At 41.2% G+C, this 16459-nt stretch overlaps 1 protein-coding gene and 1 pseudogene across 9 annotated transcripts in view; both read left to right on the forward strand.

Moving 5' to 3' along the window:
* Positions 1 to 16459, forward strand: part of IP6K1 (inositol hexakisphosphate kinase 1) — a 73657-nt gene that overhangs the window by 50001 nt on the left and 7197 nt on the right. For 5 of the 9 annotated variants that reach the window (XM_012538260.3, XM_033413107.2, XM_033413105.2 and 2 more), the window contains 2 exons: positions 1629 to 1979; positions 14992 to 15202. In XM_012538260.3, the coding sequence (XP_012393714.1) occupies positions 1757 to 1979; positions 14992 to 15202 (434 nt within the window). In that variant the 5' untranslated portion in view covers positions 1629 to 1756. Of the gene's footprint in view, positions 1 to 1628; positions 1980 to 2171; positions 2394 to 14991; positions 15203 to 16459 lie in introns of those variants that run through there. The other 4 variants (XM_033413111.2, XM_033413113.2, XM_033413112.2 and 1 more) reach the window with 4 other exon arrangements.
* Positions 2400 to 14978, forward strand: LOC125965700 (aminoacyl tRNA synthase complex-interacting multifunctional protein 2-like; annotated as a pseudogene).

Raw genomic sequence — 16459 nt, forward strand, 5'->3', positions numbered from 1 at the left:
GGGAGCGGGAATGGAGAATAATTTATTTTTGTTGATAGTGGTGAAATAGAACATAGTTTCCTGGGCAGCTTTGGATTAAGAAAATTTTGCAGTTTTGCAACAGTGTTCTTGTATAGCTCATTTTGCCCATAATTATGAGGTTCAGAAAAAAAAATAGTTTATTATATCTTGCAGATAAAAGCATATTTCTGCTCTATATTTTCTTTTTCTTTTTTAGTCTTGATCTTTCAGATATTGTCTTGCCTACTACATTCCTTTTTAATTTTTTAAAAATGTTTTTGAAGTATAGTTTATTTACAATGTTGTGTTAATTTCTTCTGTACAGCCAAGTGACCCAGTTATACATATATATATATATATATATATGTTCTTTTTCATATTCTTTTCCATTATGGTTTATCACAGGATATTGAATATAGTGCCCTGTGCTGTACAATAAGACCTTGTTTATCTGTTCTATATATGATAGTTTGCCTCTGCTATCCCAAACTCCCAATCCTTCCCTCCCCCACCCCCGCTACCTACTACATTCCTAGTTTTTAAAATATATTCAGTATTAAGTTGCCCACTATATTAACTTTCTTGAGAGAAGACTGACATTAAAAGGAGGTTATTTAAGTACAAAGAGCTTTTCTTTGTCCTTAGAGTCAAACAGAAAGGGAAGCTCTGTGGTGCTAGACATGGTCATAAATTGATGGCCATAAATTTAAAGTAGAAGAAATATGAAGCCTGAATTCCTTTCAGAAAAACAAAACATTTTTTAAAACTATTTATTTATTTATTTTGGCTGTGCCAGGTCGTATTTGTGGCACGTGGGATCTTCGTTGTGGCATGTTTTTTCGTTGCGGCATGCAGGATCTTTTTGTTGTGGCATGAGGGCTCTTAGTTGCGGCATGCAGACATCTTAGTTGCGGCACGTGGTCTTCTTAGTTCTGGCATGTGAACTCTTAGTTGCGGCATGCATGTGGGATCTAGTTCCCCCACCAGGGATCAAACCCAGGCCCCCTGCATTGGGAGCACGGAGTCTTACCCACTGGACCACCAGGGAAGTCCCAAAACAAAACCTTTTTATGCTTCTGCAACTCAGGAAGGAATGGCTTTCCCTGTCTGGTCCTTGGCACCTTCAGCAGAAAAGTTGGGAATCTAGAGTGACCTGATTTCTCAGGCAAAAACCCTTCCTTTGAGTCAGGGAGAGACCCTTACCAGTACTGAGTATTGTGAGAAATCCAAACAGAGTGAGTTGGTGTTGCTTTCTGTTTTTTTCTTGAGCTCTTAACTGAATGTGAAGTGAACAGGGATAGTTGCCTTCCTGATGGCTATAACATACTGTAGCTCTAAAATCAAATCCTTTAGAGAACTTAGAAGGGATATGAGAACTAGGAAAGGAAGAGAATATGGGCTTCTGTGCATAAAAAGACAGATGGAAGAGACCAAAATTACATCATTCAACAAAAATTGACTCAGCTACCTCTCATGCATCAGGCAGTGTTGTACTTACTGGGGAACACATAGCAGGGAACAAGACAGAATCCCTGTTTTTCCTCAGGAGTGGATATTCTGTGAACTCCAGGGAAACTGTGGCTTGCCTGGTGTTTTGATTCCCTCTTTTCCTCTCTTCCCTCTGTTAGGAGAGAAGAATAAGCTGAACAGACTCTGACCGTTGGTTTTCAGCTCGCCAGGATCTTCTACCTAGCTCTCCTTTCGTGGCTCATGTGCTGCATCCTCTGCTCTCAGTGTGCAACTGGCCCCCAACGCAATGTGTGTTTGTCAAACCATGGAAGTGGGGCAGTATGGCAAGAACGCAAGTCGGGCCGGAGACCGGGGAGTCCTCCTGGAGCCCTTCATCCACCAGGTGGGCGGACACAGCAGCATGATGCGCTACGACGACCACACTGTGTGCAAGCCCCTCATCTCCCGGGAGCAGCGCTTCTACGAGTCCCTCCCTCCCGAAATGAAGGAGTTCACCCCTGAGTACAAAGGTCAGTCACTGGCCAGTTTGGAGACGGCAGCAGCTTATAGGCCCTCAGCTCAGTTTTCCTTGTTCTGATGGCCATGTGGTGTGATTGTAGGTCTCTGTTGTCTCAAAGCAGCAGAGTCACTTTGTTAAGCAAAATTTGAAGCTGAAACCATCAGCAAGGTCTTTAGATCTTGAAAATTGAATTCATTGATAGGTAAACCTGAGAAGAATTCACAGCATTAAGTCCCATTGGTGAAGAGCATGCTGTTGTCAAGGAGGTTTCCCTGTTTGCTGGAATGGTCTAGGAGAGAAGGGGCAGCACTTATCTGGTCCCAGAGGAGGAAGAACTGGATGCTTTCCAGGCTAAGGCGATGAGACAGCTGGCGAGGAGGCTCTGTGGAGCTTGTGTATGTATGTGCTGGGGGATGAATTGATGGTAAGAAATCTACAGAAGGATTGGGGCCTGGAGGGTCCTAACTTTTAAAGGAAAAATAATCTGTTTTAAAATGTAAATTAACTTTATAGACTAGAACCCTGTGAATATATACCAGAATTTAAGGTACTTGATTTTCAAATCTGATTTTTGTCACTATGTTTATATATTTTTATGATTGCCCCTCACGTGTAAGTTATGTTTTTTGTGTTCTGTTTTTTGTTTTGTTTTGGCTGTGCCACATGGCTTGCGGGATCTTAGTTCCCTGACCGGGAATTGAACCCGGACCACTGAAGTAAAAACACCAAGTTCTAATCACTGGACCGCCAGGGAATTCCCTGTGTTCTGTTTTTTTTCTTAATTTATTTATCCAATTTATTTATTTTTGGTTGCATTGGTTCTTTGTTGCTGTGCGCGGGCTTTCTCTAGTTGCAGCGAGCAGAGGCTACTCTTCGTTGCAGTGCGTGGGCTTCTCATTGTGGTGGCTTCTCTTGTTGCTGAGCACGGGCTCTAGGTGCATGGGCTTCAGTAGTTGTGGTGTGCGGGCTTCAGTAGTTGTGGCTCGAGGGTTCTAGAGCGCAGGCTCAGTAGTTGTGGCGCATAGGCTTAGTTGCTCCCTGGCATGTAGGATCCTCTAGGACCAGGGCTCGAACCTGTGTCCCCCGTGTTGGCCAAGCGGATTCTAAACCACTGTGCCACCAGGGAAGCCGCTCTGTTCTGTTTTTTAACTTTTCCAAAGCAGTATGAATTCAGTCATGTTTGTATCATCCTTTACTTGGGGGATCCTCGATTTAGAAAAACCAATCCATATTGGTATTGACTTTTGTTTCCTTAAATCTTTAATTGTGGTGAAATATACATAACATAAACATTTTTAAAATTATTTATTTTTGGCTGCATTGGGTCTTCGTTGCTGTGCGCAGGTTTTCTCTAGCTGCGGTGAGCGGGGGCTACTCTTTGTTGCGTTGCGCAGGCTTCGCATTGCGGTGGCTTCTCTTGTTGCGGAGCACGGGCTCTAGGTGTACAGTCTTCAGTAGTTGTAGTGTGCGGACTCTAGATGGCAGGCTCAGTAGTTGTGGCGCACGGGCTTAGTTGCTCCGCAGCATGTGGAATCGTCCTGGACCAGGGCTCGAACCTGTGTCCCCTGCATTGGCAGGTGGATTCTTAACCACTGCACCATCAGGGAAGTCCACGTAACATAAAGTTTAACCTTTTTTTTTTAAGTGGACACACCTTGTCTTTTTTTTTAATTGAAGTATAATTGATTTATGATGTTTGTTCATTTCTGCTGTACAGCAAAATTTACCATTTTTAAGTGTATAATTTAGTGGCATTAAATGCATTCACAGTGCTATATACCATTACTATTATCTATTTCCAGAACTTTTACATCATCACAAAATCTCTATACCCATTAAATAACTCCCCATTTCCCTCTCACCTCCCCTGGTACCCCCTAATCTACTTTCTGTCTCTACAGATTTGCCTATTGTAGATATTTCATACAAGTGGAATCATGTAACGTTTCTCCTTTTGGGTCTGGCTTATTTCACTTAGGATAATGTGTTCAAGGTTCATCCACCTTGTAGCATGTGTCAGAACTTCATTTGTTTTTATGGCTGAATACTATTCCAGTGTAAATATATGCCACATTTTGTTTATCCTTTCATCTGTTGATGGACACTTGGGTTGTTTCCACCTTTTGCCTATTGTGAATAATGCTTCTGTGAGTATTTATCTGAGTCTCTGTTTCCAATTCTTTTGAGTATATAGGAGTGGAATTGCTGAATCATATGGTAATTCTGTGTTTAACTTTTCTGAGGAACTGTCAAACTGTTTTCCATAGTGGCTGTACCATTTGACATTCTTACCAACAGTGTTCCTGTTTCTCCACATCCTTACAAACCCTTGTTTTCCATTAAAAAAAAAATTATAGCCACCTTAGTAGGTGTGAAGTGGTGTCTCATTGTTTTGATATGCATTTTCTTAATGATTAATGAATGATGTTGATGTGCCATTGGCCATTTGTGTATCTTCTCTGGAGAAATGTCTGTTCAGGTCCTTTGTGCAGTTTTGAATTGTATGGTTTGTTATTATTTTCAAAACAGAATCAGAATAATATCAAATTTGGAGGAATAAATATTCTAAGGCTGCAAAATGAGAGAGAAGCCAGAATCACACACACTGCTGTCTCTAAGTGGCTAAGAAACAACAGTTATAAATGCTTTATAAATGTAGCTTTAGCCACCTACTTATCCACACTCAACACATCCATGGCCAAATCTTCTGCTATAAATATGCCAAAACCAGAAAGAGAACTACAAGCCCTGTTAGCTCATGGAGTTCTTCTGATGCTCAGGGAAAAAAAAAAACACTTAAAATGGAGTTGAGCCCCTGGCTCCAAAGAAATGTTTTCTAAATCACAACCACCAGAATTGGGACAAGTTAGAATTTCAAGGTGCCACCCAGGGAAGGATTGTCAGTCATATATTGGTTCAGTTTTTCCCCCAACCTTCTCTCAGACTGGGGAACAGAAGTCTTTAAAAGCCATAGCAAATCCTTAGTATCTACCTGATTTTTTTTTCCTCAGGCTGCATTTTCACTAGGGAAGAATAAATACACTTTCTCAAAAATACAACTAAACTAAAATTGATCTCTTCTTTTTAAGTCAAATGAAGTCCAGTTTATTCAGAGAAAATGGAAGATATGATGGGTCCAATTCATGTATTTCAAAGACTGATACTATAGGGTTTTTACCTTTTTTTGTTTTGTTTTTGGCTGTACCACGTGGCATGTGGGATCTTGGTTCCCTGATCAGGGATCAAACCCATGCCACCTGCAGTGGAAGCATGGAATCTTAACCACAAGACCGCCAGGGAAGTCATTTACTTTTTATTTTGAAATAAATTTAAAATGACAGAAAAGTTGCAAAAATAATAAGAGTTCCTCTAATGGTCCCATGATACTGATGTACCAAGTAAAGCCCTGTCCTTGTGTGGCTCACCTCTCTGTGTAGATGCACGTACTGGCTCCCCAGTATGCATGGCGGGACCATCAGCCCCGTGCTAGATGCAGGAAGAGTCTTCAACCTCTTGAGTTCCGCCAAGATACTTTATTTTTTCCACCAAGGTGATATTCTAAAGTATCTGTATGAATTGAAAGTTGTAGTCGATGGTCTCTCCAAGATGATTCAGATGCCAGATGTGGATTTGGATATTACCAACATAATCCAAGCTGATGAACCCACAGCTTTAGCTACCAATGCATTGGGCTTAAATTCAGTGTTTGGAAGAGACTACAGGGCACTGAAAGACATCTTGATCAACACAAACCCAGCCACCCCTCCCTTCCCCTCTCTCTGCTTGTGTTGCACTGGCTGCTCTGTGACCACTAGAGTCTCTCTCTACTGTTCACACACATTCAGTAGTCAAGAGCACGCTAGAAAACCTTCTTAAGTGCTGGGTTTTACTCTTAATTTGGGAGAATGTGCTAAAGACTCAGATGAAGTTCAGTATCCAAATGATGTATCCCATTGAAGGAGAAGGGAACATGCACATTTTCTGTTTTCTGTTTGGCCAGAAGCATAATGCTGTAAGTTTAACCCTTATAGATAGCTGGGTAGATAGAGCTATTTTTCAGCTAGAAGAGGGAAGCCAGTGTGTTCTGCTCCATGAATTCAGCTTTTGGGAAGAGCTCCTGGCTTCTTGGGAATGAACTCACTGTGGCAGAAATTGTGCTGTGGTCTGTTCTCCAGCAGACAGGAGGCTGCAGTGTGATGGTGCCAGCCAACGTGCAGAAGTGGATGAGGACCTGTAAAAACCTGGCCCTTTTTAACACTGCCCTTAAGTTCCTTAAGTGAATTTCAGTACCTGATTTTAAAGGGTTTAGATTTTAAGTATGATGCTGTTTCATGCCGATTGTTACTAAAGGGACTTATACTAAAATCAGAGTCTTTACTTAGGCTGGTAGTCTAGTATCAATAAGCAAAAGCATCATTAAAAATGTATATAACCATAGTATAATTTATAATTACCAAAGCCAGGAAAGGAACATTGGTATAATACTATTAACTAATACGTACATTTTATTCAAATTTTGGCTGTTTTTCCACTTATAAATTTATTTATTTTTGGCTGCATTGGGTCTTTGTTGCTGCGCATGGGCTTTCTCTAGTTGTGGCGAGTGGGGGCTACTCTTCGTTGCGGTGCGCGGGCTTCTCATTGCGGTGGCTTCTCTTGTTGTGGAGCATGGGCTATAGGTGCGCAGGCTTCAGTAGTGTGGCACGTGGGCTCAGCAGTTGTGTTCATGGGCTCTAGAGTACAGGCTCAGTAGTTGTAGCACATGGGCTTAGTTGCTCTGCGGCATGTGGGATCTTCCTGGACCAGGGCTTGAACACATGTCCCCAGCATTGGCAGGCGGATTCTTAACCACTGTGCCACCAGGGAAGCCCCCCCCTTTTTAAAAAATATTTATTTATTTATGTTTGGCTGCATTGGGTCTTATTAGTTGCAGCACGCAGGATCTTTGTTGTGGCACATGGACTTCTCTCTAGTTGTGGCGCACGGGCTCCAGAGCACATGGGCTCTATAGTCATGGCACGTGGGCTCTCTAGTTGTAGAGAGTTGGGCTCAGTAGTTGTGGCGTGTGTACTTAGTTGCCCTGCGGCATGTGGGATCCTAGTTCCCCAACCAGGGATCAAACCCGTGTCCCCTGCATTGGAAGGTGGGTACTTAATCATTGGACCACCAGGGAAGTCCTGACCTCAACACTTTTGAAGAGTACTAGTAGTTATTTTGTAGACTGTCCCTAAATTTGGATTTGTCTTATCTTTCCTCAGAATTAGATTGAGGTTGTATATTGGGTTGGCCAGAAAGTTCATACAGGTTTTTGTAAGATGTCACAGGAAAACCCGAACGAACTTTCTGGCCAACCTAATATTTTGGGGCGATAGAAATGATCCTGTGTCCTCTTCAGTTCATCATGTCACAAAGTACATACCTTGTTACTAGTGATTTAACTTTTTTTTTTTAATTAATTTATTTTTGGCTGTGTTGGGTCTTCATTGCTGCGTGCGGACTTTCTCTAGCTGCAGTGAGTGGGGGTACTCTTTGTGGTGGTACATGGGTGTCTCATTGCGGTGGCTTCCCTTGTTGCAGAGCACAGGCTCTAGGCACACAGGCTTCAGTAGTTGTGGCACATGGGCTCAGTAGTTGTGGCTCATGGGCTCTAGAGCACAGGCTCAGTAGTTGAGGTGCACAGGCTTAGTTGCTCCACGGCATGTGGGATCTTCCCAGACCAGGGCTTGAACCCGTGTCCCCTGCATTGGCAGGCAGGTTCTTAACCACTGCGCCAGCAGGGAAGCCCCCCCCCCATCTTTTTTTTTTTTTTTTTTTTTTTTTTTTTTTTTTTTTTTTTTTTTTGCGGTATGCGGGCCTTTCACTGTTGTGACCTCTCCAGTTGCAGAGCACAGTCATCCAGACGCGCAGGCTCAGCGGCCATGCCCCACGGGCCCAGCCGCTCCGCGGCATGTGGGATCCTCCCGGACCGGGGCACGAACCCGCGTCCCCTGCGTCGGCAGGCGGACTCCCAACCACTGCGCCACCAGGAAGCCCCCCCCATCATTTTTGACTATTGCTTTACTTTCAGTTACTGCAAGATCTTCCAAGCTCATCTTGTATTTTTCCTGTCCCGATTCAGGAATCAAATACTTCTGCAACAACCTCTTCTTCCTTTTAGGAATGGTATTTAGAAAAAACAAGATCTTGGTGCTAGATGTTCTGATTGCTACTGGAATATCTTTGCCTTTAGCCCCTTTGAACACACAGGTTTAGAAAATACATCTATTAAACTAACCCACAATTATTTATTTATTTATTTATTTCCAGAGGTACAGGTATTTTTAAAACTCAGCTGAGGAAAAATGCCAGTAATATTTTATATTTTGGCAGTAGGTTTGAAGAGGGATTTTCATTTATTTAGTATGACCAGCGGTAGTTACCAAGTGTTAACTTCTTTTTTGTTTTAATATTTTATTTCATTTCATTTCATTCCATTCCATTCCATTCCATTTCATTTCAATTTGTTGTGTCTTTGTTGCGCGTGCGGGCCTTCTCTACTTGCGGCCAGCAGGGGCTACTCTTTGTTGCAGTGCACGGGTTTCTCATATTGGTGGCCTCTCTTGTTGCGGAGCATGAGCTCTAGGCACGTGGGCTTCAGTAGTTGTGGCACATGGGCTCTGTAGTTGTGGCTCGCGGACTCTAGAGCTCAGGCTCAGCAGCTGTGGTGCACGGGCTTAGTTGCTCTGCGGCATATGGGATCTTCCCGGACCAGGGATCAAACCCATGTCCCCTGCATTGGATACCTAACCACTGCGCCACCAGGGAAATCCCAAGTGTTACTTCTTTTTTTTTTTTTTTTGCGGCACGCGGGCCTCTCACTGCTGTGGCCTCTCCCGTTGCAGAGCACAGGCTACGGATGCGCAGGCTCAGCGGCCATGGCTCATGGGCCCAGCCGCTCAGCGGCATGTGGGATCTTCCCGGACCGGGGCACGAACCCGTGTCTCCTGTATCGGCAGGCAGACTCTCAACCACTGCGCCACAAGGGAAGCCCAAGTGTTACTTCTTAATAGTACTAAATATGAGGTTCTAGGCTTCTGTATAGTTATTCAAAACTTTGCCTCATTCATTTTTCTGTTACCAGTACTTACTGAGCATCTACTAGATGCCAAGCCCTGTGCTCATTAGAGTAAAAGACAAAAAAGGCCCATACCTTTATGGAGCTTGCATGCTAGTGTGAGAAACAAAGAATAAACAAATTATAGACAAAACAATTATAGATTGTGATAAGTACTTTGAATAAAATAAGTCATGTTCTGTAATTGAAAATAATAAAGCTTCCAAAACAGAGCACTTGATATAGAATGATCAGGGAAGGAGTGTCTGGGGAGACTTAAAGGACTGAAGGATGAGGAGCAGCTGTGGGCAAAGGACAATGGAAAGGACATTCCATTCCTCTCATAGACAAAAGCCCTGAGGTAAAAAACAACTACTTCTAAGAACTAGTCTACCTCTTTTTGCCAATTAAGAGTTAAGAAACAAAAGCAATTATACTCCATTAAAGATGTTAAAAAAAAAAAGTTAAGAAACAACCCTATTCATAAATGGTCAAAGGAGTTGAATAAACATTTCTCCAGAATAGATACACAAATGGCCAATAAGCACATGAAAAGATAATCAGCATCATTAGTCATTAGGGAAATGCAAATCTAAACCACAATAGAGACTACTCACTACCAGTGGATGGCTATTAAAAAGAAAGAAAACTGATACAACATTGTAAAGCAACTATATTCCAATAAAAATTAATTTGAATAAATAAATAAAAATACATTAAAAGAAAGAAGGAAAAGAAAGGAAGGAAGGAAGGGAGAAAGAAAGAGTGGCAAAGATATGGAGAAATAGGAACATTGCTGGTAAGAATGTCAAATGGTACAGCCACTATGGAAAAACAGTTGGACAGTTCCTCAAAAAGTTAAACACAGAATTACCATATGATTCAGCAATTCCACTCCTAGGTATATACTCAAAAGAATTGGAAATAGAGACTCAAACAGATACTTGTAATACTCACAGAAGCATTATTTACAATAGACAAAAGGTGGAAACAACCCAAGTGTTTGATTGGGTTGAACAGACGAACGGATAAACAAAATGTGGCATATATTTACGCTGGAAGAGTATTCAGCCCTAAAAACAAATGAAGTTCTGACACGTGTTACAAGGTGGATGAACCTTGAAAACATTATGCTAAGTGAAATAAGCCGGACCTCAAAGAACAAACATTACATGATTCCACTTGTACGAAATATCTACAGTAGGCAAATTTGTAGAGACAGAAAGTAGATTAGAGGGTACCAGGGGTTCAGGTGAGAGGGAAATGGGGAGTTATTTAATGGGTATAGAGATTTTGTTTGAGGTGATATAAAAGTTCTGGAAATAGGTAACAAAAGTGGTTATACAACATTGTGAACGTACTTAATGCCACTGAATTTTACATTTAAAAATGGTTAAAATGACAAATTTATGTTAAATATGTTTTTACCACAATTTTTAAAAGTAAAAAAAAAAGTATATTAAAAAAAAAACCCGAAAACCTCTACCCAAATGTAATTCTCTGTGTTTAAGCCAATCTTAAAAATGCCAAGAAAATTAGGACTTATATCAAATGAAGTAAAGGACCATTGATTTTCATTTTCCTACCTGAATTCTTTCTAGGTGTGAGTAATGAGGTAAAAAAAAAAAAAAAATTAGGATCAAAAAAATACATATTTTTTAAACTAGTGGTAGGTTGCATGGCTCATTTAATTACCAGATCTTACCCACTCTTGGAAGGCTCTTCTTCCTGTTCGACCCATAGCATAACCACTTCTCCCTTGATCAGGTATGATGCTCTGTGTCAAGGTACTCAATGGTACGTGCCTGCAGAGAATTAAAGGTTTCCATTATAGCTTTAGATGGCCCTGCAAGATAAAAAGAAATTTTAAAGGAGGTAATGATGCATTTGAGTATATAAAATTAAAAAGTTTTATCAAAATACACTTTTAAAGAAAATTAAGAGCTATTTACTTCACATAAAACTGACCGAGGATTTGTTTCTAGAATGTGTGTGTGTGTGTGTATGCAATTCAAAATCAATAGGAAAAAAGACAATTCAGTAGGAAAATGAGCAAAAATAAAGAAAATCAGTGAAAACTAAAGACCAAAGGCTAGGATAAATCTCTAGCCAGACTGATTAGGAAAAAGAAAAGACATAAATTTCCAATATCAGAAATGACAGATGTGGGACTTCCCTGGTGGTCCAGTGGTGAAGACTTCACCTTCCAATGCAGGGGATGTGGGTTCGATCCCTGGTTGGGGACCTAAGATCCCACATGCTTCACGGCCAAAAAACCAAAACATAGAAGCAATATTGTAACAAATTCAATAAAGACTTTAAAAATAGTCCACATCAAAAAAGAAATCTTAAAAAAAAAAGACAGATGTATCATCACTACAGTTTCTACCGATATTAAAAAAATAAAAATATTATGAACAACTTTATGCCAGTAAATTCTACAACTTAGATGAAATAGACAATTTATTGCAACACACAAACTATGAAAACTCACTCTAGAAGAAATGAATAATCTGAATAGCCCTATGTAGTAAATAAATTGAAATTGGAATTTAAAGCATTTTAGCAAAGAAAACTCCAGGCCCACACAACTTCACTGGTGAATTCTACCAAATATTTAAGAAATACTACACAAACTCTTTCAAAAAGTTGAAGCAGGAATACATCTCTACTCATTCTATAAGGACATTACAAGAAAATTAATGTCCTAGACGAACCTAAAAAATTTGAACAAGATTTTAGCAAATTGAATATATTAAGAATATATTAAGAATATATTAAAAGGACAGTATGTCGTGACCAAGTAGGGTTTACCATAGGAGTAATGCAGGGTAGGTTTAACATTCAAAAGTTAATGTAATTGACCATATCAATAAACTAAAAAAAGAAAAATCATACGATTATCTCAGTAAGTGCAGAAAAAGTACTTGACAGTATCCAACATACATTCTTTTTTAAAATTTATTTTACTGAAGTATAGTTTATTTACAATGCTATGTTAATTTCTGCTGTACAGCAAAGTGATTCAGTTATACATATATGTACATTCTTTTTCATATTCTTTTCCATTATGATTTATCACAGAATATTGAATATAGTTCCCTGTGCTATACAGTAGGACCTTGTTATTTAATCATTCTATATATGTTTGCATCTGCTAATCCTGAACTCCCAATCCATCCCTCCCCCCCCAACCCCCACAAGTCTGTTCTCTGTGTGTGAGTCTGTTTCTGTTTCGTATTGTAGAAAAGTTCTTGTCATATTTTAGATTCCACATGTAAGTGATATCATATGGTATTTGTCTTTCTGACTTACGTCACTTAGTATGACAATCTCTAGGTCCATCAGTGTTACCGCAAATGGCATTATTTCATTCTCTTTTATGGCTGGGTAATAGTCCGTTGTCTATATGTACCACATCTTTATCCATTCATCTGTTGATGGACATTTAGGTTGTTTCCATGTCTTGGCTATTGTGAATAGTGCTGCTGTGAACATAGGGGTGCATGCATCTTTTTGAATTACAGTTTTGTCCAGATATATGCCCAGGAGTGGGATTGCTGAATCATCTGGCAACTCTAGTTTTTTGAAGAACCTCCATACTGTTCTCCATAGCGGCTGCACCAATTTACATTCCCAACAACAATGTAGGAGGGTTCCCTTTTCTCCACACCCTGTCCAGCATTTGTTATTTGTACATTTTTTAATGATGGCCATTCTGACTGGTGTGAGGTGGTACCTCGTTGTAGTTTTGATTTGCATTTCTCTAATAATTAGCCATTGTTGAGCATCTTTTCATGTACCTGTTGGCCATCTGTATCAACATCCATTCTTGATAAAACAACAGGAGTAACAAAACTCTTAGCAAAGTGGGGATGGAAAGAAAGTTCCTCAAACCTGATAGAAGGCATCTATGAAAACCTACAGTTAGCTTCCTACTCAGTGATGAGACAATTGCTTTAACCCCTAAGATCAGGAACGAGACAAGAATGTCCATGCTTTCCATTTCTAGTTGACATATAACTTGGAGGTTCTGGCCAGTGCAGTTAGGCAAGAAAATGAAATAATAAAAGACATCCAGATTGGAAAGGAAGAAGTAAAACTGTCTTTATTTTCAGACAACATAGAATTCTGTCTTCAGCCAAACTATCAGTCAAGTGTTGGAATAGAATAAAGTCCTGCAAAGGACTCAGAAAATTGACCTCCTGAGCACTCTTAGGAAGTTACTTGAAGATGTATTCCACTCAAATAAGGAGGAAACCAAGAAAGAAGGGAAAAGGAGAGGACATAGAAGGAACAATTCTCACTCTGGTCAGCTGCAGCAAGGAGGGGCCCAGCATGGGAGCTATGTGGCAGGCCTGGAGGACACTCTAGATCAGAGTACGAGGGGGAGCCCAGGAAACAAAGAATATTGTAGACCAGAGGGCATTCAAACTTGAACATAACTGAAGCTCTGGAAAAGACAAAGAGAAGAAGTTACAAAGGCAGAAACCTGTAGGAGAGGCAGTCATCTATGTAAGGAAGCCAGGACACAGTTGTGAAGCTCACTAAAGTGAGGTGTACATTTAAGCAATGTAATGAGAAGGTAAGAAAAATCGATTTCACCTTAATGTCGTAAGGATTTTTTTTCCTAATAGAGACCAGGGATTGGGGCAGTGCCCTCCTGGAGAAGGAAATGGGCCAAAGAGAAGGATATTCTTGGTCTAGCATACTGACATATTCCTAAATGCTTCTCACTGATTCTCAATAATGCTGATATTGCACACCAAGAATGTAAACGAGGAGTGTAGCTGACAGAGGGTTGGATATGGAAGTTAGATGAAGGGCAGCCTCGACCTTTTTAAGAACAAATAACAAAAAACTCCTTGATTTCTAGGTATTGTGTTTCAACTCGTTTGGTAATGATCCAGAAGAAACTATGAAAACCTGTTTGATAAAAATGGACACAACAAACTGTTTTGCATGAGTACAGCATGGAAAATAGGTGTTTCAACTTAGGAATGCTGGTGGTTTGGTGAGGCAGAAGTTCTGCCTGTTGAGCTTAGAATCGCCTGATGTTCAGTGTCGGCAGAAGACATATTTTGGGGACTGTCTTTGAGAAGTCTTGATGTCTCTCAAGGTGACATTGTCAGGCAGAAGGAAACCAGATCTAGAGGAGGACATAGGAAATGACAGCATCATAGAGCAGTTAAATAAGTAGAGGGTTAAATTATGTCGAGTGTGGATGTCACCTAGAAAATACAGTTCTTTTGAATGGTACAGAAGGCAGTAGTTGAAAGTGAGAGGGTGGGCTTCCCTGGTGGCTCAGTGGTTACGAATCCGCCTGCCAGTGCAGGGGGCACGGGTTCGAGCCCTGGTCCGGGAAGATCCCGCATGCCGCGGAGCAACTTAGCCCGTGCACCACAACTACTGAGCCCATGCTCTAGAGCCCGTGAGCCACGACTACTGAGCCCACATGCAGAACTACTGAGCCCACGCACCTAGAGCCCATGCTTCACAACAAGAGAAGCCACAGTGATGAGAACCCCCACGCACCCCAATGAAGAGTAGCCCCCGCTCGCCACAACTAGAGAAAGCCCGTGCGCAGCAACGAAGACCCAACGCAGCCAAAAATAAATAAATAAATAAATTTATTAAAAAGGAAAAAAGAAAGTGAGAGGGTTAGACAAGAGAATGGGAAAAATATATAGATTTATCCAAAATCAAAGGTAAATAGTGGACTTAGAATGGGGGATTAGTGGTTAGACTTAGAATGGGGGATTAGTGGTCAGCTGTGTTTTGGAAAGATGTCTGCTAGTCATTGTTCCCACAGTTGATACAGGGCAGGTGATGTCAGTGTGCTGAGGGACAGCATGTGCCAGCAGTCTGAACTGAAGGGACCCAATCTCTGTAGACATTTGTTGACTGGCTGCCTTTTTTTCTCCAACAGGAGTGGTGTCAGTCTGCTTTGAGGGGGACAGTGATGGTTACATCAACTTGTTGGCCTACCCTTATGTGGAAAGTGAGACCGTGGAGCAGGATGACACACCAGAGCGGGAGCAACCTCGGCGTAAGCACTCTCGCCGGAGCCTGCACCGGTCAGGCAGTGGCAGTGACCACAGGGAGGAGAAAGCCAGCCTGTCCCTTGAAACCTCAGAGAGGTAAGGGGATGGTAAGCAGGACTGGTGGTTCATGTCTGGTCCTGATATACTCAGAATATCTCTAGAGTCCTGATACATCATGGGGAAGTAAGGCTCAAGGTTGGGGGAAGGTGGCTGATGTTCTTAGGCCACCCACATAGGTGCAGGCTGCCGCCTGTATGTCACATCACCCCAGTGATACCTCCTTCTGAGTATGGCTGTAGCTAGTCAAGAGAGAATGAAGTTCCCTCAGCTTTTTGGGAACAAGAACACCCTGTTTTCTCCAGCTTTGTTATGTCTCGCACCCCCAAGACAGAGGTGGAAATGCATTGGTCCACGATGAGGTTCCAGCTCCTTTCTCACCTGCAGGATGTCAGAGCCCAAAGGCAATGAGTGGCATCCAGACTAGTGTTCCTTAAGGGTTTGGGTGTCATATCTCTCTGAGACTCTGATATCAGCTATTAATCCTTTCCCTGAATCTGAAGTTCAGTTTATTGCATTGGAAATTGACTTTTCTTGTAGATTAGGAAAATAGTCTACAAAGAATTATTTTTCTTGATATATCATGCAAAAAAATGTGAACCCTGACAAGGGTGGCCATAATCAAAAGGATAGACAATAAAAGTTTTGATGAGGATATGGAGAAATTGGAACCCTCCTACACTGCTGATGGGAATGTAAAATAGTGCAGCTATTCTGGAAAACAATTAGGCAGTTTTTCAAAAAGTTAAACCTGGCAACTGCACTCCTAGGTATATGCCCAAGAGAATTGAAGGAATATATTCACACATAAAACTTGTACACAAATGTTTATAGCAGCATTATTCCTAATAGCCGAAAACTGGAAACAACCTGAGTGTCCATAAATTAAATGTGGTATAACTATACAATAGAATATTACTCAGCAATAAAAAGGGATGGGGTACTGACACATGCTACAACATGGATGAACCTTGAAAACATTTATGTTAAATGAAAGAAGCCAGTCACAGAAAACCACATATTATATGGTTCCATTTATATAAGATGTTCAGAATAGGCAAATCCATTGTTTCTGTCCAAGAGACAGAAGGCAAAGTCAGTGGATGCCAGGGACTGAGGGGGAGGGATAGATGGGAAGTGACTGCTAATGGTGACAAGGTCTGTTTTTGGGGTGATGAAAATTCCTAAAAATTAAATAGTGGTGATGTTTTATAACCTCATGAATATACTAAAAAAAACGCCAGGGCTTCCCTGGTGGCGCAGTGGTTGAGAGTCCGCCTGCCAATGCAGGGGACG

This window comes from Orcinus orca, chromosome 10 (assembly GCF_937001465.1).
Source record: "Orcinus orca chromosome 10, mOrcOrc1.1, whole genome shotgun sequence".
In the NCBI taxonomy this organism is placed as follows: Eukaryota; Metazoa; Chordata; class Mammalia; order Artiodactyla; family Delphinidae; genus Orcinus; species Orcinus orca.